The sequence below is a fragment of the Tamandua tetradactyla genome, chromosome 7, assembly GCF_023851605.1.
Source record: "Tamandua tetradactyla isolate mTamTet1 chromosome 7, mTamTet1.pri, whole genome shotgun sequence".
Classification (NCBI taxonomy): domain Eukaryota; kingdom Metazoa; phylum Chordata; class Mammalia; order Pilosa; family Myrmecophagidae; genus Tamandua; species Tamandua tetradactyla.
In genome coordinates, this window is record NC_135333.1 from 15,760,410 (window position 1) to 15,786,953 (window position 26,544).

Here is a 26,544-nt window from a genome sequence, read left to right on the forward strand (position 1 = left end):
ACTTTTTACAAGCCCAAGATCTACCTGAAAGGTATTGCCTAGCAAAACTTAACCCACAGTGCATCACAATGCCCTTTGAATGTCACTGTAAAATGATCAAGTGCTGCAGCTCTACAGTGTATCTTTGCAGTATGCTCAACCCCAGGAGGCAACTGAAATACCTTCTGTTCCTAGAGGGCAGCTTTTAAGAACAGGAGATTTCCACCCAGCACAGCCAAAGCAGGTACCATGTGCATGGTTGTTAATGCCTGACCTTCCTCTCCTTTCAGTTAGTGGCTGCATTACCAAATAGCTGGTTGTATCTTGTGTGTTCTAGAGTCAAGAGCTCACAATGTGAAGAAACTTTGCAGTAAACATTTTGTAAAAGCCAAGTATTTTAGAAAGTGAATAATCTTCCCTGTCAACTTTGAATTATTTGAATAGTTTAAGCTCAACATTTTAATTTCGTTTTATATATATGTTAGAAATAGGACATACCTATGCTTCGTAAGGTATTTGGCTCTCTATGATAAAAGAAGACCAAAGTCTAAACTGGTAACTAGATTATCAGATTACTGAGTTGATTGAGTCTTTCACTTATTCATTTATCTTGGATAATGAATTCATTTATCCTGGAAGTATATCTTGAACACTTCTTTGGGTAGAGAATACTTTGCAAGACAATGGGATAGGAGAGGAGATAGGAGAGGGACAAGGAGAACACAGCTAATGGCCACCAAAGAAAATAAGGTTCCCAACATCTAGGAGCTCAAATTTCAGCTGGAAAGGCTGCATGAGGCAGATGTTTTGTTCTTTAAAAAATGACCAGAGTCTTACCCAAGACTTGGCACAAAGTTGTCACTCATTAAATATTTTCTTAAATGAGAGAATCAGTGACTGAATTCAGAAATCAATAAATCCCTGAGGAAAGGACTCAGAACCAAACTTCTTGATAGAATTAATCAAGGTCTCTTTGAACTTCAGAACAGAAGGCAGGGAGGGGATTCAGACGGGACTTGAGTAAGGCACTGAAGAATGGGGACAATTTAGATGGGAGAAGGAGGGCGGGAAGAGCGTTCAGGCAGCAGAATTCATGACAGCACTGGTGAGTGGTTGGGAGATGGCGGCCAGGAGTCTGAGGATCTTCCTTAACTGGGAAGATTGGCTTCCTGAGGAAACATTGATAGTAACGGAGTTATTCAAAGCCCTCTTTTAAATCCCTCACATGCTCAGAAGCAACAGGGAGCGGCAGCCCCAGCTCCAGAGCAGTCCTGTGGTCAGCGGGACTGCTGTCCTGCTCCCGTGCAGGGTGGGTCATACCAGTTCTGCAAAGCGGCGCCCCACACCTCTGCACCATCTGATCCCTGGGGCATGGCTTTCTCCAGTGGCCAAGCTTCCTTAAGAGTTCCTTAAGTACAGATACGACCCCTCCAAGGAAAAGCACCAGCATAATAAAAACAAAAAATCATTATTAAATTTTAATTTCTGTGAGCTGGGAATCTGCCATCAGTGGTTTATAAGCATTAATCAATAGAAATGGCTTAAATCCTCACAAGAGCCATGGACATGGCCAAACCTTTGACTCGTTCTTCGTGATGGTGCAGGCTCAGAAGTGCATGGGATGTAATCACAACTCTAGTGACTGTAACCAGAGCCTTCCCACGTATGGGGCTGAACTTCCATCTCTTCCCACATTCTCCTTGTACAGACTGATGGCAAAGTGGGCTGTTCAGTGCTGGATGTGTCCAGCAAGCTGGCAGAGGTAACATTTTGAACCAAAATGGTTGCACACATTTGCCATTCTTTTTTCTACCAGTTTTAAATGTTTAATGTTTCCAAGATAGAGGGAGGCAAAAGGTTTGAAGTAGTCATGACCACCTTGTTTCCTTGGTCATGGGAGAAACAAATCCAGAATGCGGCATAGAAGTTGAGATAATGAAGCTAAGTGACATCCACAAATAATTCTCAACCCTTATTTATTACTATTAAGTGCAAGCTTTTCTGAACCAAACCCTTTCCCAAAACTCTGACATATAACAGAAAGTCTCATTCCACTCAGTGAAAAACATCCCTGGCAAAGGCAATATACTGGGACTTTACAGCAAATATACATGTCCATCATGTGTACATTTTCCATATGTCACTGCATACAGAAGAATATATCTCAGTCATCTGGAAATCTAGCAGCCTCATGGAAACCCACTGGCTAAAGCTGCAGAACTCTCAGTGGATAAAGATTTATTCTCTGAAACAAGCAGCTGCATGTTGAATTTCAGCTCCTTCACTTCTTGTCTGTGTAACCAAGACCAACATACTTAACCTGCTCTGAAGCTCAGTTTTCTCATGTATAAAATAGGGCTAATAATATCTACTTTCAGTGGTGGGATGGAATCAGCTCATATTGGCTCATAAGAATTGACTGTTAAATTTTCAGGAAATTTGCTAGCCAGTTGCTAAACATAACCATTATTAAAAATATATACTATGTAAAATTAAAATTAAATAGAATGTTAAAACAAGCATAATAAATACTCAAAGCTCATCACTTCCTACTTATTTTTTAGGATTATTAATGCCCAGGGTCAGGAAGCTATGGCCCATGGGCCGAATCTGGCCTACTACTGAGTTTGTATAGCCCATCAACTAAGAATGTTACATTTTAAATGGTTAAGAAAAAAATCAAGAGAATAATAATATTTCATGACACATGAAAATTATATTATATTCAAATTTAAGTGTTCTTTAAGTTTTATTGGAACACACACAGAAAAAAAATACTGTGTATCAATGCAAAGACATCCTATGATTTATTGGTAAATGAAGGCCAAATAATTAAAAATAGAACATGTGCTGTGGTTTCAAATATTTAAGTACAAATATTCAAATATCTATGTGTAGAGACTATTAAACATGAAACTATTCGTTTATGGATAGATTTATGGAGTTTTAATTTATTTTATAGTATTATTTACTCTTGGCATAATATGTTTTCAGTTAAAAAATATATATATATATCACAAGGCCTCCTAATTTAATTTGAAACTGAACGAAAGGTAGGGCAAGGGTGCAGATAGAACTCATGTTGCTCTGGAAGAATTTTAGTTGGGCCACACATGAGGGAAAATCTTCAATTAAAGCAACTATTTAAAAGTTAGATATATTTTTAAAGAGATGAAAGTTATGGTTGTTCATGGTGCTGAGATAATAACTGTGCAGTACCGGCTGTGAAGATGAAGGTATTGGTAAGTTTAACATGTGTTGATACTTCACTTATCACATTCAGATTTGGTATGTGGCTACATTTTGCAAGAATAACTAAAATAAATGATATTAAGATATAGCTTATCGCCAATGACATTTTCAGATGTGTTCAAGAGATGAGAACTAATTACACCAAATGCTATTTAGGATCCTTATATACAGGAGGAGGAAATTCCCTAAATAGGCAGAATGCCTTATGGTTAACCACTCCCAGACAAGGTCCACTGATTATTCTTAAGTTCAGGTTTAAGGCTTGAAGCCTGCTCTTAACATATGGCTCTGAAATTGTTTGTATGCTGTGGCCAAAGCATGGCAACCCACGACTAGTTTATTCCCTACAGTACTGATTCAGAACGTCTGGGCACTGAACAATCACTCCATCATCAAGGCACTTTTGGTGCTGTCTTTGTTAGGAACACACATTTCAAATTTCCTGAATATCTTATTTTCTTCTCTTCAGCATGCCAATTCTAGTGTAGTGAAATCTCAACAGTCACAAGGCTTTCTGAGATTGCATTACTAAATTAAGCAACAATTCCATTGATTTTACTCAAAGTTTCTTTCTCTTTTTCTTTCTTTTCCCTCCTCTACCCTTCCCCTTCTCTTCCCCTCCCCTGTCCTCTCTTTTCATTATCTCCTTCATTGCAATGGCTTCTGAACACCCCCAAAGCTGGACATTGGACATTGAAGTTCTAGTGCAAAAAACAAACAAACAAACAAACAAAAACTCTTCACAACCTTTCTTGCTGATAGAAAAAAAAAGAGGAGGAAATGGGTTATGCCTGGTTTCCACATTCCAAATCACACACAAAGACATTTGGTTAGAGGGCACTTATTCCTATCCAGAATTCTAGTTGCAAGGGAGATTGGGTAATGAAGCTTGGTTTGCAAGGTCCTGTAGTCAGAAGACACACTAAGAAACAGTGAGAATGGAGGCTAAATGCCGCTCTAACATTTTTCTAACCAACAAATTAAGAATTAACAAATAGTTATGATAATGAATCATTATATAGATGCCTTGTTCTTACCTACTGGTGTATTGTAGAATAGCCAAAAGGAAACACCTGAAATTACCAAAACCCACTCCTTGATCTTTGATAATGACTGTATTTAACCTTAAACCTGTGATTGCAAACACGCGTGACTGGCCCCCCTTGTACCCCCTTGTTCTAGTTTGCTAGCTGCCGGAATGCAACATACCAAAGACGGATGGGCTTTTTATAAAAGGGGATTTATTTCGTTAATTTTTCAGAGGAAAGGCAGCTAACTTTCAACTGAGATTCTTTCTTACACGGGAAGGCACCGGGTGATCTCCGCTGGCCTTCTCTCCAGGCCTCTGCGTTAATAACTTTCCCCGGGGTGAATTCCTTCTGTATCTTCAAGGCCTGGGCTGAGCTGTGAGTGCTGAGATGAGGTATGCTGAGCTGCTTGGGCTGTGCTACGTTGACCTCTCTCATTTAAGCACCAGCCAATTAAGTCAAACGTCATTCATTGCAGCAGGCACGCCTCCTAGCCGACTGCAGATGTAATCAGCAACATATGAGGTTCACGTACCATTGGCTCATGTCCACAGCAACAGAACTAGGTGCCTTCACCTGGCCAAGCTGACAACTGAATCAAACTACCACACCCCTTATTCTGTTTTACAACTTTAGACCGTTATGACATAAAGACAACCCCCTAATGTTTATTACATGAAGGAGCTCAAGTCCAGAACTAACCCACCCCAATTCCTAAACTATCTTACCAGAGGAAGCTAAATCTAACCAAAATAGGCCCACTTGACATGCACAAAAGCTTAAAACTTGACCTATAAGTGACCTATACCTCATTATACTAACAAATCACACCCATAATCATATTAAGGCCCCCGTCTTCTTACATACATTCTGTAACTAAGCACGTAATCACCCTGTGCATGCTCAATAACTAGATCATCTCTAACTTCATAATCTTGAGCCATTATATTCATTATCCTAAAACCTGCCCATCTTTTGATATTATAAAACTATCAGAGTTACTGAAGCTTGGGAAGGCAGATTTCAGGCCAACAGGCCATCTGTTTTCCTTCTTTCATGTACAATAAACTCTCCCCTTAAAAATCCTGGTGTCATAGATTGGCTGTTAGGTGCATCCGGCAGAGAACCCTGTGTTTGATCGGTATCATTTTACACATAGCACTTTTTAAAAAAGCAAAAAATACATATGTATTGGCTTATTCTTTCTATATCTTTTTTTTAATTGTGGTAAAATACGTATAACAAAATTTTGCCATTTTAACCATTTTTAAGTGTTATCTTTTGGTGGCATTAATTATATTCACAAAGTTGTATAACTATTACCACCCCGAAGAGAAACTCTGTACCCATTAAGCAGTAACTCCCATTTCTCCCTCACCCAGCTCCTGGTAACCTCTAATCCTTTGGCCTCTATTAATTTGCATATTCTAGATATCTCTCATATAAGTGGAATCATACAATAATTGTCTTTTTGAGTTTGGCTTATTTCATTTAGCATAATGTGTTCAAGGTTTGTCCATGTTACAGCATGCATCAGAACTTCATTCCTTTTTGTGGCTGAATAATATTCCATTGTATGGATATACCACTTTTGTTAATCCATTCATTCATCTGTTGATGGACACCTGAGTCACTTCCACATTTTGGCTATTGTGAATAATGCTGCTACAAACATTGGTGTGCAAACATTTTGTTTGAGTCCCTGCTTTTAATTCTTTTGAGTACTGAAAGTGGGATTGCAGGGTCATGTTGGCAATTTAATATTTAACTTGGTGAGGAATCACCAAACTGTTTTCCACAGTAGCTAGCACATTTTAATTCCCCCCAGCAATGTATGATAGTACCAATTTCTCCACATTCTTGAGAACATTTGTTATTTTCTGTTGTTTCTATTATGGCCAGCCTGGTGTTTCCATTCTTTTTTGTTCCTTTACTAGTTGTTTATTTCCTTCCCTAAATATTTCTGGCAGAAACAATGGATAGTCTTGTTATGATGTCAATCTTCTCACTGTGTTTTGTTTCAAAGAGGGTTTTGTGGTACTAAATGGCTCATATTTGGAAATGTGTAAAAATTTGCAAAAATTTATAATTGCTCTTTCAGATCCGTATCCGTCATGGCTGCCATCCGGCTGCGAGAGTTTATTGAGCATCGCCAGGTCATCCCACCCAGGTAATGTCCTTCCAGGTGCAGATGCAGCAAGGCACCTGGAGAGCTGGAATTGCTCACCTGCTGCCCCATGATAGAGACACAATTGCTGCCAGAAGTACCAGTGAGACATCTTTGGATTTAGGGAAAGTTGTAAATATAAATCCCACGCACATGGAAGAATCCAAGCCAGTTAGGCAGCTCCACCTTCTCAAAAGATGGGAAGGATATTGGATTTATCTTGGGAAGGGGTTTTGCAAGAATTGTGAAGGACTAAGCCCAAATATTAGACAGGCTTTGTGATTACTAAACGCCTAAGCGGCTACAATTAATAAAACTCTTATCATACAATTTTAGGTACTTTACTCTGGGTAAAACAGCCACTCCCATGCTTCTGCAGCCTGGGGGAAAATCAGACAGGCAGAAACTAAGGAGAATTTTACTTCTTTTCCAAATTCATCTATGGCACAAGAATGCTAATCCTTAGGCGTGTTTTTCTTGCTCAGTTTGTCTGTCTGGGAGATACAGGATAACAGTCTATAAATCCTAACCCCACCCTCCTTTACCACCCACTCCAGGGTGTACTGAGGTTTAGAGGCCATGAATACAGGACAGCAATCCTCACCCTGTGACTTTGGGGTCAGTCTCTTGCAGCCCCATTGACTTCCTGTATTGGACTCTACCAGGTGCTGCTAGGCTGTTAGGAGCATGCCTCATGTTTATTTTAGTATTTCGTTATTGTAACAGCATTTGGTCAGCAAAGGTAAATCCTTTTCCTTTCAGATATTATTTAGTGAGACAATGAACAGAAGGATGTTTTTGTTTCTGGATGCCTTTAAGAGCTATCTTTTCAGAAAAAAATATAGAGCCTTCTCTTCCATCCCTGAAACTCATGTAAGGAGGAAGTAGGGTGAAGAGGATCAAGGATTGGTTCCAGTATCTCCTGATATCTCCCTCCCCTTTTAAAAGCCTTTGGTCCTTTTGTGTGTGTGTGTGAGAGAGAATGATCTGTTTTGACCATTGTCTTGTCTACTCAACTGAGCTCTGATACCCTGGGGAAAATGGTGGCAAACGCTCTTGGTTGCTAATGTAAGCAGCTCAGTCAAGCCAAGTCTGAATAACTAGGGCTGGGCTGACCCAGTCAGGCAGGGAGTCTGAGGGTTTGGGTGGAACAGAGTGATAGCAGGCACTGGGGCTCACTGAAGTTCTAAAGCTGGGCTGTGTTTAGCTCTCTGGCACTTAATCATCAGTGCCCCACTGGGGAAAGCACATTGCAATAGCTCCAGCTTCTTTCTCGTAACTAAACCAAACTCTGTGCTCCCCACTCCACCCATGGAGCAGGACTGTTTCTATCTCTGTGTCCTTCTCTGACCTTGTCAAAAATGGTGGGTCCAGTCCATCAGCAAGCTCTGTCAATTCTCTCCCCCATGATATATCTCAATTTGAGTACTTTTCTCCATTTCCGCTGCCACTCTTTGGCCCAGATCACCATTGCTTCACTCCTGCTCAACTGTGGCAGCCTCCGCTCTAATCCTCCTACAACCCATTCACCAGAGTGAGCTTCATAAAATGTAGGTTGGATCATTGTCCTCCATTGCATAAAATTCTCCAACCCACTACATTTAGCATAAAAGCCAAACTCCTAGCTGAGGCCTATAAAACCCTATGTGAGTTGGCCCTGCCCGCCCCTCCAACATTCTCTTACCTCCAACCACATTTTCTTCAGTTCCTTTACTAGGTCGTGCTGTTCACCTGCCATTTGAGAGCCCCAGGTTCGATTCCTGGCCCATGCATCCAAAACAAAGGAATAGGACATCCTTTTGCATCCTCTGGACTTTTGCACATGCTATTCCTGCTACCTGGATCATTCTCCAAGCCCCACCCCCTCCTTCCCACATACTTTGCTTAACTAACCCATTGTCACTCAGCTCTATCAGGTGCTCAGAAAGCTATTCCTTGACCGCTCTGGCTAGAGTAGCTCCTCTTCTGCCCACCTCTCCACCTCTGTTAGTTTCTATCTCAGTCCATTTTTGGTTTTCCTTATAGAATTTATCACAGATTCAAATTATTTTGCTTCCTTATTTCCTGTCTGTCTCATCCACTGGAATGATAACGCAGCTCTCACAGTGTGCCATGCACTGTTCTAAGTGCATATTAGTTCATTTGCTTTTCACAACAACCAATAGTTAGAGATACAAGTCACAGACAGGAAAAGTGATTGTCCTAAGATCACACTAACTGGCAGAGGTGGGATTTGAATCCACTAGCTTACTCCAGTGTCTCTGCTTTTAATCATTACATCACTATGTCTCCAAGTTAAGACTATTAGCTGCGAGAGAGTGGGGCTTGCTTGACTGTCTCTGCAACTCACCATCATAACTTCTGCCTAGCAGATTGCTTGCCACTCACAGTACGTTCTTTATTCATGTTTCTTGCACAAATGAAACTGAATGGATGAGAAGAATTACCCCGTCATTTATTTGTGGTTTGGCCTTCTGGACACTGTGAGAGTCCCCGGGCCTGCCCTTTTACTATTCCAAATAAGCATGGGAATAGTAATTAATTAATCCTTACAGGCTTAATCCTTGTGGCTATGCAAGGAAAAACTGAGCTACAAACTAGTCAGGGCACATAATGAAATTAAATGTTAAGTGCTTCACACATAGGGACTACGTAAAATTCTCATGATAAGTATTATATTAGATTCAATGTTCGGTGATGTCATACTCGAGCTGCAGGCTGAAGGCCTGTCATTCAGGAACAGGCCTAAGGTTTGCATCGTTGTATGGGCCCCAGGATGCTCTTAAACAGATCACTTCAAGTGGATTAGACTCAAAGTCGTGTGAAAGACAAAATATACAGAATTGTGTCAGGTTTAAATGATTTTTAAAACATCCATTGAAAGATCAAGAAGCAGCCATGGAGGTCAGCTAGTCATTCATAGGATGATGGCAACACCTAACAGAGATAGGACATTTTGGTCATGAAGTATGTTCCTAAATGTCTCATTTGCTCTCATTTAATCATTAATTGAGATGCTAGTATCATCATCTCCATTTCACTGAGAAGGAAACTAAGGCTGTCCTTTCTTGAGGAGGTATAGTGAAGCCAAGATAGCCAGGTCATCTCCCAGCCCTCTTTTGACTCCCAACGGCTGCGTTTAACTTGTGGCATTAGCTAAATTACTTATTCCCTTGAGCCTCAGTTTCCTGACTGATACAGTACTTGCCACATTGTTTATGATTATCAGTTGTCTTAATATGGTTTTCCTTACTAGATTATGAATTCTTAGGTGGAAAGATGGTATTTGCCATTACTGTCTCCTTAGTGCCTCACACACCATAGACTTATCAGAGGTTGTAATACATATTTGTTTCCTTGAATTGAAAACAACTTCCAGCTAAAATTTGCAGTGTCTTTCTTTTCTTTTGCTCTAGGTACACGGTCTCTATTTGTCTGCCCCCCACCCCCCCCACCTCCGAGAGGGAGAATCATAGAATTCTACAAAAATAGCACTGAATTCTTCTGAGAAAAAAAAAAGTCTTACATACACATAGATGACTCTGGATGAGACACGAAATTTAGAGAATGGGTTTGATTCATGGCTCTTCCGTTTACTAGCTGGGTAACCTTTCGAAAGCCCACTTCACCTCTCTGAGCCTCAGTATTTTCTTTTATTCAATGGGGTGTTAACAACATTCACCTTGCAAGGTGACTGTGAAAAATAAATGAGCTCATCACTGTAAAAAATGCTTTGTAAAGCATAAGGCACAACAGAAACATAAAAGATCAGAGTGTAGAAACGGTCACACAGGACATCTCAGCCAGTGTGGGTCCAGGCTCCTGACCTTACTTGCACTTATTAAATTTTGCCTGAGGCTAAGCCTAACTCCTGCTCCAGTTACATTCACCTTCCCAGGGGACAGGTTTGCTCTTGTGTGGACTGAATAATCTCCTCAAAGAGCTGGGCTGCCAGGAGCTGGTAAATAATGTAAATAATCAGACATAACTGGACTGCCTGCTCCCAACCAAGGAGAAGGAAAGATCTTACTATAGCATATTCAAGAATCTTGAAAGCCAAGTCAATAGAATGTGTCTGAGCAGAGTCCTAGAGCAGCCTCCGTAGCTGTCTGCAGAATTGGCAGGTGCTTTCACAGTTGGTGATTGGTTACACCTCACAGAGAGACAGGTTGCTGGGCAGTCTCTGAGAATAGTAACAGACAGGCTGTCGTGCCAGACTAACTTCCCCATATTAGGTAAAAATTCTCTTCTAAAAAACTGATATTTTAACCTCCTAATTGAGAATTTTCTCTAGGGCAGTTTGGGAAACATATCCAAAGAGTTGGAGGCAAAGTTTGCCATTTATTTATTCCCCAAACCTGTCTGCTTTTCTACGCAGCTTGCCCTCCAGCGACCACCACCTTTCACACACTCTCCTGCTCTCTTTACATTCTTGGGCAAAAACGTGCCCAAGAGACACATCCAGAGGAGGGGGCCTGGGGAGTGTATTACTTAGTGCTGGTGAAAGGCTTCTCCATTCTCAAAAACAGCTTTTGCAAACTGCATCTAAGGAGTGGCGTTTATTTTATTCATTGGTTTTCAGCAGGTATTTGTTGTGTGCATGCCAATGAAGAATCCATGGTCAAAACACAGCCTGCTGGAAACAACATAGTAACTGTGAGACACCAGAGTGTCATTCTGAAACTCTGGTTGGACTTTTAACAAATAATACCATCGCCCTAGGGTAACCTCTCCAAGGTAATGCTGCAGAAACTGGATGGGTGCCTAGAAAAGCCTCCCGCTCCCATGCATTCAGAAATGTCATTTGTTCCCCATTATTCTGCCAATTTCTCTCCTTTCTTATGACTTAATCCCCAACTGTTATTTACTATTCAGGGCTCAGTCATATTATTCCAGCCACTGGGCAGGTCCAGACAGCCTGTGGTTTTTCTGAAAACCAGAGCTCCTAGACAGAGACAGGTCCCTGCCCTGTTCAGTACTCGCCTTTCATCCTAAAACAGCAAGATCCTTGCTGGCTCTCAAACCCTCCATGAGAATCCCAATTTTGTCCAAGTCTTGGCTTTTATAATTCTTCTTATGTGGAATCTCTTCCCCATCCTCTTTACCTGCCAAAATCCCAGACACCTCTCCTTGTGTCTCACTGACCCTTCATTCAGATCTCTATTTTGGCATGTAAGAAGATTCTGAAGACAAGAATTGATGGCTTCTCATTCATTCTTGTATCTGGGGAACCTAGCAGGGTGCAGGGTGTATTATGTGCACTCCATAAATGTTGGTTGAGCTGAAGACATATTTCAAGTGTCCATTCACCATCCAACACCAGTGAGCTACTTCATGCCAAGTTTTGTGCTACTTTCTACTGACTTTATCTTCTTTTCCATGAATTCTTAGTGGTAGCTACTGAGTGCTCAGAATCCACAATGGCTATGGAACATCTAAAAATACCCCATGTATCTAGGTATGGCACACTCTACAGACATCTTCCCAACAGTGATCACCTTCCTATGTTCCTTCCCCTTGGGAACTGGCAGCATTCTTCCCAAAGCTTGAAGTCTAGGCCTTGTTTTGGACACCTCCCTCTCTTTTATCCGAAATCCTATCTCTTAGGGGGTGCAAGGGTACTTCTGTGGTAGAATTCTCACCTGCCATGAGGGAGACTTGGGTTCAATTCCTGGCCCAGGCACTTGCCAAAACAAGTAAAAACAAACGAACAAAAATTCAACAAGTGGTGCTGCAACAATGGGATACTCACATGGAAAAAGAATGAAATGTTACCCGGCCATACAAACAGCATACAAAAACAAAAACAAAATAAATCCTATCTCCTAAAATGTCCTTAATCAGTCCCCTCCTCTCCATCCATATTTCCACTTCATGGTTCAGGGCTTCGCCATTTCCCACATAAATTACTGTTATCATCTCTTAACCAGTCTTTCTACTTCTAGTCAGCTTGTCCTTAGATTTGTTTTCCACATTGCCACCAGCGAAAATCTTTCTAAAATAAAAATCGTATCATGGCCTCGATCTTCTTAAAATTCTACAAAGATTTCTTTTCACCTTTCAGACAAAATGTCCCCCTTTTGTACAACAAATAATTTGTAATGCACCTGCTACGCTCCTGAAATAAAATTTATAAATAATACAATCCAACCACACACATAATTATAAAATATCAAAATAGTGCTGTAGCTACAACGTAGAACCAAGAAAAGTAATTTATTATACAATAAGATGTATTTCATATTCCAGCTGTACAAACCCATCTCATGTTCATGCCTGAGAAGTACTTTCTCACACCTTCTACCTTATTCTTTCATACTTATGCTTAAAAGCTCCTACCCCTGGGTGGGGATAGAGTCCTTCCTTTAGCTTACAAGTACCTTGTGTTTTTATTCATCATAGTGCTTCTTCATTTTTAGCCCACATATATTTAATCACTACAGGTTTTAAAAAAACTTTTATTATGAAAGTTTTTTAACATCTGAAAAGTAGAGAAAATAGTATAATGAACTCCCCTTTACAAATCCCCACATTTCAACAATCATCAACATTTACCCCACTAGTTTTACATATCCGCATTTCTTTTTCTTACCTAATATTTTAAAGCTAGTATCTGACGTGTTATTTAACCCCAAATATTTCTTTATTAATACTAAAAACAAATAATGTTTTCTTACATGATCATAATACTGTTATCACACCTAATGAAGTTAACAATAGTTTCTTAATATCATTTGACAACCAGTTTACATTAAAATTTCCCAAATTCTCAGAATTGCCTTTTTACAGTTTATCCTAGTCAAGATCTTCTATTAAAATTAATCATTATGTTAAGTACCTTTTTTTCTCTCTCATTTTTAAACAGTTTTATTCACACATCATACAATCCAACCTAAGTAAAATATCAGTGGTTCCTGGTATAATCACTTAGCCCTGACTTCATATGTTGAGTATCTTCTAATCCAGGGCAGTCTTTTTTCTCACTTCAACCCTTGCTTTTCTTCTTTTAAGACTTCATAGACTCCTTGAAGAGACTGGGTCAGTAGAGCTATGGGAAGAGCCACATTCTAGATAACTGGTGCTTCCTTGTGGTATCGTTTAAGTTGTTCCTTTATCCCCTGGTGCTCTGAAATTTGGAAGTTAGGTCTAAATAAAGCCTTTATTAGACTCAGGTTTCATTTTTTGGTAAGAAAACTTCAAAGGTGCTGCTTCATAGGTGCATTTCGTATTTCATCATATCAGCAGAAATATAATGTCTGGTTGGGTCTCTTTTTATCCTCAGATGGATTGGTTCCTTCAACTGGTTGCAGATTAATCTTGGCATTGTAAAGCTCCTCATCAAATACCCTAATAGTTTTAACAGGCATTGATGATCATTCCCTGAATCAATTATTTCATTAAGGGCTGTGAAATACTAATTTCTAGTTCATTATTCCATCTAAATTTATTAGCTGGTGTTTTACTTTGTAAGCTACCAGAATGCAATATACCAGAAATGGCACAGCTTTTAAAAAAGGAATTTATTAAGTTGCAAGTTTAAAGTTCTAAGGCCATGAAAATATCCAAATTAAGGCACCAACATGAGGTTACCTTCACTCAAGAAAGGCTGATGCCATCCGGAAGTCACATGGCTGCCATCTTCTGGGGTCTCTGGTTTCTGGATACCTCTCATTTGGAAAGGCACATGGCGACATCTGCTAGCTTTCTCTCCTCATTTCATAAGGCTTCCTCTGGGGTGTTTTCCTTCTGCATCTTCAAAGAGCTCTGGGTGTGTGGGCTCTGTAGCTTTTTCCCAAATGGTTACCTCTTAAAGGGTTCCAGTAAGCAACCCCACCTTGAACGGGTGGAGACACAGCCCCCTTGAAACCATCTAATCAAAAGTTACCACCCACAACTGAGTGCATCACATTTCCATGGAAACAATCAAAAAGCTCCCACCACACAGCAATATTGAATGAAGATTAAAGAGCATGGCTTTTCTGGGGTACACAACAGTTTCAAACCAGCTCAGCTGGTATTCTTCTGTAAAGCATTCATTGTTCTCATTAGTTCTTTCTCACTTCCTTTCTCCACTAGTATATTCATTACTCGTCAAGGAAAGGACCTCCAAGGCTATTATCCCGGACAACTGGCAAGAGTGCATTTTGATAACAGTGCAAAGAGATCTCCCAGGTGAGACACATTCCTAAATCCTAGTTTCACCAAAGTTAGAATGACATATAATAAAAAAGGGATTGAAATGTGTAATAATAATAACAACAATTATCATAATTATCCAATGATTAGAAAAAAGTTTAGAAGGAAATATACTAAACTGTTAATAGCTTTTATGAGTGGTGAGATTATTGTTATTTTATATTTTTTATTTTAATCTTTAGACCTATTTTCCAGATTTTCTCTGCATGTATATTACTTTTACAACCAGCGATAAATATAAGATTTTATTTAATCATCAAAGAAATTTAAGATGCACCATGAGTTTAGTATTTCAACTTGATTAAATAACTTTACCTTCCTGATACTGAGTTTCCTTCTCCGTAAAATTATGAATCTGGCCTAAATGATTTCTGACCTTCTAGGTGTTGTTTTAACAAAAAAAGAAAAAAAAGAAGAAGAAGAAAGAGAACAAGGCCATAGGCACTCATTTTATTTCCTAGTTTGGGGAGGGTAGAAACAAGATAGTTAAAGCAGCAATTTGAATAATGTATGAAATGTTTGATCTCAGACAATTTGAATTCCTTCTCTGAGTATCAGTTTCCATGTCTATTAAAAAATAATTGATGTAAAATTCTAGAACTCTGTTAGTATATATGATTGCCATTCGTTTTAGTGCGCCATCTAGTATATTTTACTAATTTCTTTTCTACTCGTAATTGCCTTTGATATAGTTAATTCTTGATTCTCCTTTTTACAAAGAGAAGGGAGTCATTTCATCTATGGTTGGAAGCAGCTGTCAGTGGCACAGAAGTGATAGGACATACAGGGAAGGCCACACAGATCCCACGCCCCCGAGACACACTCATCAGCCAGCTAATGTTGATTGACAGTGAAAGACATTTTTGTAGTCTAAAGCTAATAGATGATCAAACCGGAAGTACCTTTAGAGGTCATTCTGATTCAACATGCTGATTAAATTATATTCCAGTGAAGGGAAGTGTCTTGACTGAGGCATACAGTTGGTGTAAAATCTGGGACTTGAATCAATCCATGTTTTCTGATTCTCAGTTCAAGGCTCTTTGTTCTAACTCAAATACAGACTTAGGACTCTGCATCTCCTAGACGATGGGCAAGGAAGGAAATGACAGATGCCTACTGCCATAACTGCTCTTGGCCCAGAAACTTGGACACCGTCTATATTGTATTTTATATGAACTCTGGCAATTTTTGGCCTCCCAGCCCTCCCCTGAACCCAAATATCCATCCTCCTACCACAGGATGGTTGAATTAAAGGGTAACTTGATGCTATTTGACTCTGGTACCTGACTCTGACAAGATTTGTGCCGTCCAAGAACAGCCTAAGAGGAAAACTAACTGCATATGCCAATCTGAGTTTATTGAGCTTCTAGTGAAAAAAGAAAAGAAAGAAAGAAAACAAAATCAGATAAGCAAAACCAGGAAATAATGCAGATCTTAGGATCATTCTTAAGTTTAGCTATTGTAGCCACTGTGTGATTTGATAGGTGTGTCTAATGGTTTGCCTTCTTCAGATATATTACTCAACCAACTTGATGCTTTCAGTATTAGAGTCCCACCTTTGAGTGTAAGTCTTCAGAAGGACACTGATGATTTGTTTGAAAAGGGAGAATATTCTGGTTCCATAGAATACTCAAGACAAGGATGGGGGCCGGCTGGAAGTCTACACAGGGTGTATCTGGGATTGGTCACCAGCATCTGATTCAGAAGCCAGAGCTGTCAGTGGCACAGGAGTGATAGGCTGTACAGGGATGGCCACATAGATCCCAAGCCCCCAAGACACATTCATCAGGTAGCTAATATTGATTGACAGTGGAAGACACTTTTGTAGTGAGAGGAGTACTCCCACCCACCATTTAAGACACCCACTTTGAAAGATCGAGCACCTGTTGAGCATGAAATAAAAACAAGTGGAGGTGGGTGGGTGTTCTCAATGCTTCCCCATGGCCACAGCGGTGCAGCTCTGTGCCCCACTGGCATCTCACCCCTATCAGGAGTGCACACCATGATCAGATTCTGCCTGTGCTTTATCCAAACTTCAGGCAGAGCCACTCCATTTCTGCTAACACGCTCTTTGTTTAGAGAAGGCAATTATGCTATGATCAATTTTTTTACACATTTGTTAAATGTAATTAATTCTGATTAAGCAGTTTCAGTCACCTCATTTGTGTGATTAGGCCACGGTGATATAAACACGCTTTCCTAAGGATATATTCTAGTCACCTTGACTAAATTATGTGTCCCTAAATCTCAGCCAACATTTACTATTTTTTACATCTAAAGCAGCTGAGCTCATGTATTTTATAGATTATTCTTAAACTTTATCATGCTTTTTACTACAAATATTAAATATTTATTAGAAAGTTTAGAAAACATTGATAATCAAAAGAAAAATCTGAAAAGCAACCATATTCTCATCACTCAGAGATAAGCATACAGAGCCTTCCAGATTTACACAAAAATAGGAAAAGGTTATTTTGAAATCTTTTTTTGGGGGGGAATAGCCTTATTAAGATAATTTACATACCCTATAATTCATCTACTAAAGTAAACTGAACCCCTTTTCTAAGCTTAATAACATATTGTGAACTTTTTTCCATCTCAAAAATTGTAATTCTACAGTATCCCTTTTTTAACATTTTTATTGTGACATATATATACAGAAAAGTAATGAATTTCAAAGTTCAGTTTAATAAGTAGCTGTAGAGCAAATTTCAGAGTACAATATGGATTACAGTTTCACAATTTCAGGTATTTTCTTCTGGCTGTTCTAATATATAACATATAATTAGAAATTTTACCTAAAACTAAAAAGAGATAACTATATAATGATTTAGTAGTCATCCCAAGATATCACTTTTTTTTTGGGGGTGCATGGTCTGGGAATTGAACCCAGGTGTCCTGCATGGAACATGAGCATTCTAACCACTGAACCTCCCATGCACCCATAAGATATCACTTTTAATGGTGGCATGGTATACTGTATATTTATATATACCTTCTAAATTACCTATTTTTTCACAATAAGGTTGTTTTCACTCATCTTCATAAAAACACTTTGATGAACATTCTTACAGCTAAATCTTTGTTGGTATCCCTAATTGCTGGAATTTCTAGGACAAAATATATGTACATTTTAAAGACCCTAATCCATATCACCAAAATATTCACAACAGATTATACCGAGGTGCTCTCCTAGTGTATGAAAATATGTCATCACTACATATTGATTCTTCTTTACTTTGGCCTTCAGAGAGCTTTCATCTGGGTAGGGTACAGGTAGGTTAAAACGGACTTGAGGGAAAAAAAATGGACTTGAGGTTCGTCAAATTCTGAGACACATGGTAATGATTAGCTTGGCTAAAAGAAAGTGTTGCTACCATGAGGGAATCAAGTGTAAATAGAAAAATTACAATGGGAAAGGGAACCAGGAAGCTTTACAGTAGCCTGGCATCAGCGGATCCAGGGGAAGTTTTGATGCAGGTAGCCATGTGGGGCCTATACACTGGGAGAAGGAGGGATGCGAAAGGGAAAAAGGACACCGACTGCCTGAGCTATCTACTTGACAACTTTTCTAGGGCTGGCCTTCGAGCTATGGAACCTCGCAATACTGTCTTGCAAGCCTCAAGGCCTCAAGTTCAGCTGATGAGAAAATGGAACGTTTTTCTTCCACTGGGTATTCAACAAGCTGTTTCTACTTTCATTTAGACCTCTCGTAGACGTGGCAATCCCACCCAAAGGAAAAAGTCACTATCAACCTCAATTAGACCAACAAACTCTCATTCAATACATGTGTTTTCGAAGACATTCAAAGCCTGCTGAACCGTGGTATAAAGAAACCACTTACCAAAGAGACTATTCTCTGCCCTTTTACAAGATTGGTAAGTCAAGTCAGCTGTTCATTATCCATGAGATAAACCTTATCTAGACCATAGCTCCTTGTGTGCTCACCGTGGCAGGATGTGTGCTTGGGAGCAGCCAGGTTAGGGGGATGGGGTGTCTAAGTCTGCCGGTCCTGCCATAGACAAGTACCAAGACTGGTTGGCTTAAACAACAGGAATGTACTTTCACACAGTTTGGGGAAGTTAGAAGTCCAAAATTGAGGACTGGGCAGACCATGCCTTCTCTGAAGTCAGCAGCGTTCTGGCTGTGGCTTGCAGCAATCCATAACACAATCTCTGCCTCCATGATGTGGCCTTCTGTCTCCTTCCATCTCCTTCTCATCCTGAGCTCAATTTCCTCACCTTATCATTATAAGAACCCCATTCAAAAGGGACTAAGGTCCACCCTGATTCGGTTTGGCCTTAACATCTTTGAAGATCCCATTTACAAATGAGCTCACACTCACAGGACAGGGGATTAGGACTTGACAGATGTCTCTGTGTGGATGTGATTCAGTCCCTTAGCAAGGGGCGTGTGTGTGTGTGTGTGTCAGTGCAGCAGAAGAACTCAGAGGGTGGCCCCAGTTTCCTTCCTTCCACCTCTCCCACCTCCCTGCACTGAGGACATCAAGGATGAAAATGCATAAAGATCCTTGTCAGAAAGCAGACTCAAGTCTGACTGCTCCCCACTGCGCCTTTTGTCATATGACAAAATTATGATTGTGCCTAAGCAGACTGTTGAGGGAAAAATTTTCCCCTCAGTTCTCTCTTTTAAATCATTTTATGGCAATCACTTGACATTTGGAGACAAATTTCAAACATTCTAACTCCCTTTGTAGTATTCCTCCATGCTGCGGCGCGTGTGGACAGTACGGAAGGGGTCCGTGCCCCCCACCCCCCGATAGCTCAGACCCTGGGGGTGTACACACAGGCCAATTTAAACATTAGAGGATTCCTGTTGTCCTTGGTACTTTAAATTTTAGCTAGTTGAATGGATTACTTCATTGATAGACTCCCTAAATCAGTAGACACCAACATTTTGGGGCACTAGAATATGGCAGGCACATATTTAAACCTCAGAACAGCTCTGTGAGGTAAGTGCTAATTACTTTCCCCATTTTACATTGGGGAAACCAAGTCACTGAGACAACTAGCCTTAAATCACACAGTTTGCAGGTGGGAGAAGCAGAATTCAAGCCCAGGCCATTTGATTCCAGAGCTTGGCTCTGTTAAGCTATACTGCCTCTATCAGAGCTGAGTGTCACCTGTGCTACCATTTAATTGTTTTCTTTAAAGTGCATCACTTTTTTTTTTAATAGAGGAAACTAATAGATAAAGAAGTGGTAGGACATGGAAGGATCAGAGTTCCAAGACAAATAGCTGCTGTCCAAATGAAATGCTAGAGCAGGCAGGGTAAAGAGGGTCTGGGCTGGAATCCAGGACCCCAGGGAACAGAAAAAAACAGGGAATAATGGGAAGCTGGCAGAGACCAGCAGATCTGGGAAGTGTTGAGCTCTAAGGATATGGGTGGCAGGACATGAAGCTGGGGATGTGGGGGGCAGGGAGGAGATTAACAGGGGGGATCTGGGATGAGAGGACACAGGTAGGGTAAAGTTGGGCTCTGGGAGCCCAGATAAGGTTGGAACCCAAGAACGGTGTGTGCTGAGGAGCTGGGAGGAGACTGGGGGCTGAGATGAAGGTCGTTTAGGGGAGGGGGACAGGGAGGGAGTACAGGGTGGTAGAAGGTGGGATTCTAGAGGGGTCTTGGGGAGGTTATAAGGAAGGAAGCCTGGGAGGGGGTAGGGAGTGGGTTAGGGCTGAAGGATATGTGGGACCCGGGGAGCAGAGGCTGCTGGAGGTAGAGGAAGTGTTGGAAAGAAGAGGTGGTCAGAAGGTGTCAGTGAGGCTCCAGTCCCCACAGAATATTTGTTCTTTTGAAACCAGATTGATTATGAAGTCTGTCTCCTTTGAGTGAGGGAATTCTTGGGAGCCTAAAGCATGCAAATTGGCAGCAAATTAAGGAGCTTCTTTACAGTCCCTCTATGAGGAAATTTTGTTAGATAGGCAGTCACAAAAGATTTTCTCCATTGCTTATTTTAGAAGATTCCTAATTCTTTCCAAACCTATGGTGCCAATGAAATATTTACCACCTCTTCTGTACCTAGAATTGTGCCAGGAGGAGGTAGACGAGAGTCTAGGCTAAGATCTCAGCCATGCAGAGCTCACAATTCGATTGAGATGAGGCATAACTCAATTGAATGAAATGAAACTCCATTTGAGAAAGATTAAATATCAACTCAGTAACACATAGCTGAAAGATGAGATCACCGGGACCTAAAATAGTCAGGAAAGCATCACGCATGAGTGGGAAATGAGTTGGGCCTTGATGGATAAGATTTGGACAGTAGAGAAGAAACAAGAAGATGCCACAGATAGGGACACTGCAATTAGGAACAGAGACTGGGAATAAGGATGTCAGGATTTGAAGGAGTCTCGGTGGAGAGTCCTCTAGCAATGAGAGTGAAAGGACAAAGTTGAAGAGGAAAGAAGAGAATGGAAGTAGAAAATAAAATGTAGATTGGAAAGGTAAAAGGAAAGAATGCTTAGCATTGAAGGAGCTGAAGGAGTTTGGAAAGCTGCATTTAGACAATAAGAGCCATTGTAGGTTCAGCATAGAAATAATGGTAAAACTTTGCCCACCATAAATGCTGTGAGGCCACTTATGTGGTGTTATAGAAGCATGTAGTCGTAGGTCAGAGGTTTCCCTGAGGAAATGATGAGCCAAGAGCTGAAAGATAAGTTAACTACACAAGGAGTAGGGAAGAGCTTCACAAAGGGTACAGCTTGTGCAAAGGTCCTGTGGTAGGAAGGAACATGGTATGTCTGAGAAATTAAAGACATAAGAATGTGTTGAAGCACAGAAATCAACAGGGCTCATGCAACAGTATGTTCTTAAATGTAAGGGTTCCACGAGAGATGGTCATGGCCAGAACAAGGAAAGCATTTCAGGCCATTTTCAGGTTCTTGGCCTCTAGCCTGAGAGTAAAAGTAACATGATTAAAACTGTATTTTGAAGAAAATAACTCTGAAAAAATAGCTACGGAGAAGAAAAGGTGGGGAGGTTAGGGAGTAGAGTGGGGCAAAGATCGAATAGGGAGAGATAGGAGGCAACTGCAATGGTTTAAACTAAAGGTTCTTAAACTTGGCAACACATTAGAATCACTTAAAGAGCTTTTAAAATCTGGATGCTTCACCCTGAGAATAGGAACGATTAATCCCACCAAAAGGAACCTGGATTTGAAGACTCCAGAAGTTCATTAAACTGTTTCTGCTGGGTGGCTACACCCCACAACAATTAAATCAGAATCTCCTGGAGGACAGGAACCAGGCATCAATAATTTTTTAAAATCTCCCAGATAATTCCACTGTATAGCCAAGTTTGAGAACCAGTGGTTCAGACAATAGATGATGGGTGGGAGCAGAAGAGCGAATTAGATGGATTTGAGAGATACTTAGGTGGCAGTGATCTTATAAACAACAATCAGGTAGGCAAAAGGCTGGTCTCTAAGCAGCCTAAAAGAGGAAGGCTGCAAATCAGCATTGACAGAGAAGAGAGAGGAGAGTGAACCAAACACTTGTGCAAATCAAGAAACTAACTCATAGAGGAATCTTTGGGGAAAGGTTTTAAGCAGGATAAGATAACATTAAGTTATTTATGAAAGTGTAGGACTATTTATCTTAAGCATTTGGCAAGTCTTTGTGACCTCTGTGATCAGAACGCATAGCATATGTCTAGATTAGCAATTGCTTGGGCATTTCACACTCAGATCTCTGAGGTTTCTTATTTGGGAATTGTTAAAGAACAAATTAAATACTGACGATAGACTGTGGTTCTTGCTTAAGACATTCTCCTTCAGTTCAAATCCTTTCTCAGCACATATCAGCTCATTTATTTATTTAGGGAACATTTAATAAGCACCAATAATGGGAAATATGGAGAAAATTCTGTCTTCAAACAGTTTATAGCCAGGTAGGATCAGATGGTTCCTTAGAAGAAAGACACCCTGTGTTATTCAGTGTGGTGCCAAAGAACACAAAAGAACTAATTCTTCATAAAATGAGTTAGGTCGGGGTCCTTTTCCCTCCATTTTTTGGGAAGAGTTTGAACAGGACTGGTGTTAGTTCTTTGTGAAATTTGATAAAACTTCTCTATGAAGCTGTCTGGTCTTGGGCTTTTCTTTGTGGGAAGATTTTTGATGACTGATTGAAATCTTTACTTGTGATTAGTTTGTTGAGATCTTCTGTCTCTTCCTGAGTCAGAATAGGTAGTTCATGAGTTTCTAGGAATTTGTTCATTTCATCTAAGTTGTCTAGTTTTTTGGCATATGGTTGTTCATGGTATTCTCTTATACTTTTTTAAATTTCATGATCTGTGGTAACAACTCCTCTTTCATTTCTGATTTTGTTTATTTGTGTCCTCTCTCTCTTTTCCTTTGTTCATCTGACTAGGGGTTCATCAATTTTATTGATTTTCTCAAAGAACCAACTTTTTTAAAAAATTCTTTTTATTGTTTTACTGTCCTACACCCTGTTTATTTCTGCTTTAATCTTTGTTATTTCTCTTCTAACTAATTGCTTTGGGATTAGTTTGCTGTTCTTTCTCTAAATTCTCCAGGTAAGCAGTTAGATCCTTAAGTTTTGCTTGTTCTTGCTTTTAATACAAGCATTTAGCATTATAAATTTTCCTCTCAGCCCTGTCTTTGGCACATCCCATAAGTTTTGATATTTTGTATTCTAATTATCATTCATCTCCAGATATTTACCTATTTCCCTAGCAATTTCTTTGACTTACTGATTATTTAAGAGTGTGTTGTTTAATGTCCACGTTGTTAATGTTGTTTAATGTCCACACTCTTATTTGTGAAAGCTCTGGTTCTTTTGGTGATTATTAATTTCTAGCATCATTCCATTGGTCAGAAAAAGTGCTTTGGATAATTTCAATCTTACTAAATGTATGAAGAATCAGTTTGTGTCCCAGCATATGATCTATCCTGGAGAACATTCCATGTGCACTAGAGAAGAAAGTATATCCTGGTGTTTTGGGGTGTTAATATCTGTGTACGTCTATTAGGTCTAATTTGTTGATCCCATTTTTTAGGTTCTCTCTTTCTTTGTTGATCCTCTGTCTGGTTGTTCTATCTATAGAGGAGAGTGGTGTATTGAAGTATTCCATTATTACTGTTGAAACATCTATAGCTCCCTTCAGTTTTGCCAATGTTTGCCTCATTTACTTTGCAGCTCCTTGATTGGGAGTGAAAATATTTATGATTGCTATTTCTTTTTTGTGAACAGCTTCTTTTATTAATATGTAATTTCCTTGTAGGTCTCTTATGATATCTTTATGTTTAAAATCTACTATTCTTGCTTTCTTTTGGTTACAGCTTGCACAGATTTTTTTTTTCCCCATCCTTTACATTTTTATTCTAATTGTGTCCTTGGGTCTAAGATGTGTCCTTATAAAACAGTGTTTAGATAGGTTATGTCTTTTAATCCATTCTGTCCATCTGTATCTTTTAATTGGTGAGTTTAGTCCTTTAACGTTCAAAGTAATTACTGTAAAACAGTTCTTGAATCTACCATCTTATCCTTTAGTTTTTATTTGTCAGATCTATACATTCTTTTCCTTCTCTCTCTTTTTACCCTTCAAATTACTGTTATTGGTATTCTCCAGTTCTGTGCCTGCCTCCACCTTCCTCTTCTGTCTTTTTTTTTTTTCAGTGGACATGACTCCTTTAAGTGTTTCTTGTAGGGCAGATCTCATGTTGACTAATTCTCTCAGCATTTGTTTGTTTGGGAAAATTTTAATCTCTCCCTCCATTTTGAAGGACAATTTGGCTGGATAAAGAATTCTTGGCTGGAAACGTTTTTTGTTCAGGATCTTAAATATATTGTACTACTGCCTTCTTGCTTCTGTGGTTCCTGTTGCATAATCTGAACTCAGTCTTATGTGTTTTCCCTTGTATGTAGTAGATCGCTTTTCTCATGCCACTTTCAGGACTTTCTGTTTCTCTTCAACGTTTAACAATTTGATTCATATGTGTCTTGGAGTAGGTCTATTTGGATTAATTCTACTTGGGGTCCATTGGGCCTCTTTGATGTGCGTATTTATGTCTTTTATAAGGATTGGGAAGTTTTCCCCAATTATGTCTTTAACTAACTTTCCCAGCCTTTACTCTTCTATTCTCCTTCTGGGACACCAGTGATTCTTCTATTTGTGTACTACTTGGGTACAAAGAAACCAGAAACTGATAACTTGGAAAATTCTGAGCTTTTGGAAAATGGATCCCCATATAATAGTACCTGCTGCCTCTCCAGTTTTGATTTGGTCAGTTGGCTGGGCCATTTCTGCTTGCATTTTTACATGTTTTGTGATTTTCTGTTGTGTTCAGGGCATTTGATTATCTTAATAAGGTTATTTTGCAAGTCGGTTTCCTTCACTCATCTAAAGTTTGAATTTTCTTGGTTTTGCATTGAAGGTTTCTTTTTGCACTCAGTTTGTCAGTTATTCCCTGCCAAACCAAGGCCTAGATCTCATGTAGGGGATACAGTTCAACTTGAGGATCTATCAAAAGCTAGGGCAGTATGCATAGGTACTACAGTGGTAGAATGCCTGCCTGCCATGCAGGAGACCCAGGCTCGATTACTGGCCCATGCATTCTAAAAAAATAAATAAATAAAATAATAATATAATAAAAATATGAAAAACAACAACAACAACAAAAAACACACCTCAACAGTAGTAGGCTCCAAAGTCAGAAGGAGATACCCCAAGATATATTGGGAATGAACTTAGACTGGTGCCCACAGAAGGGAGAGAAAATTTTAAATAAATATATATATATATTTATTTAAATATATATTAAATTGTATATTTTAACTAAATATATATTAAATATATTTAAATAATTAAATATGCATTAATTTATATATTTTATATATTTTTAATAAATATATAATAAGAATCCATAAAGGTATAAATATATTAAATAGCTATAAAATAAAAGTAATACTACTAATAAGAATATACATAGGAAGATATATTTTTAAAAAAAGAAGGGAAAAATAAAAAGAATAATAAATAAAAAAAAAACTAGGGAGATAGGGAGTTAGTTTACCTGCACTTACACCTGCTCACCAAGGTGGCATGCCTGAGGGACTGCAGCTGTGGCTCGAAGATGGCGTGCACAGTGGTGGTGGGGGGTTGGGGGTGGGGGGGCTGCTCCCAGGCTCATGGTGGGACTAGGGTATCGATGACGCCCCGGGGATCAGCTGACCTGCAGCTCCCAGCACCACTGATGCGCAGTACACCATGCCTGCTAGGCGACTGCTCCCAGTGCCCAGGGGTGCAGCCCTCGTGGACCATGGGCCCACCTCCAGGCTCCCCATGGGAGTTGTTGGCTTCAGAGCTCCATGGGGAGGTTCCCACAGACAGCAACCGGGGCAGGCTGGGGTGGAGGGACAGCCAGTTCCCATTGATCTGCACGTCCCCTCTCACGGCAGCCCACCCCTGCTGGGGACCACGGTCCATCGGACAAATGGCACTCTCCCTGTCCTGATCCCTACCCTGAACTCTCTTCTCCCCAGAAACCCCTGGAGACCCTTTTTGATTAATCACACCCAGTGCCACAGTTTGGGTTTATTGTCTCCCCATCCCTATCTTGTTCCATGGATCAGAAGTCCAGAAATAACCTTTGACCAACGCCTTCATACATCATTTAAATGCAGTCCCTTGACTTAAATCCCATAAGTCATGTTGTCATCGTCTATGATTGTTATTCAAAGTGCCTGTATTAAATTTAGGAGTGAGTATTCTTAAAATAGGTAATTTTTTTTATATTCCAGAGTATAACCAGAAATTAGGCACGATATCATCAAATCCTAGACCACTGAATTCGCTGCCAGAACTCTACTGTTGTGAAGAGAGAGAAGGCTTTCGAAAGGCATGTTTTTGAACTAAAATAACCATGGCATACAAACAAAATAA

The 26,544-nt window shown here is 39.8% G+C and overlaps 1 protein-coding gene across 1 annotated transcript; it reads left to right on the top strand.

The window, feature by feature from the left end:
* The first annotated feature begins 94 nt into the window (after positions 1 to 94).
* SPMIP3 (sperm microtubule inner protein 3) lies at positions 95 to 26,544 on the top strand. The gene is made up of 5 exons (XM_077167827.1): positions 95 to 223; positions 6,361 to 6,429; positions 14,503 to 14,598; positions 18,328 to 18,500; positions 26,403 to 26,544. Exons 2-5 carry the CDS (start codon positions 6,374 to 6,376, stop codon positions 26,510 to 26,512), a joined length of 435 nt encoding a protein of 144 aa, XP_077023942.1. The 5' UTR covers positions 95 to 223; positions 6,361 to 6,373; the 3' UTR covers positions 26,513 to 26,544.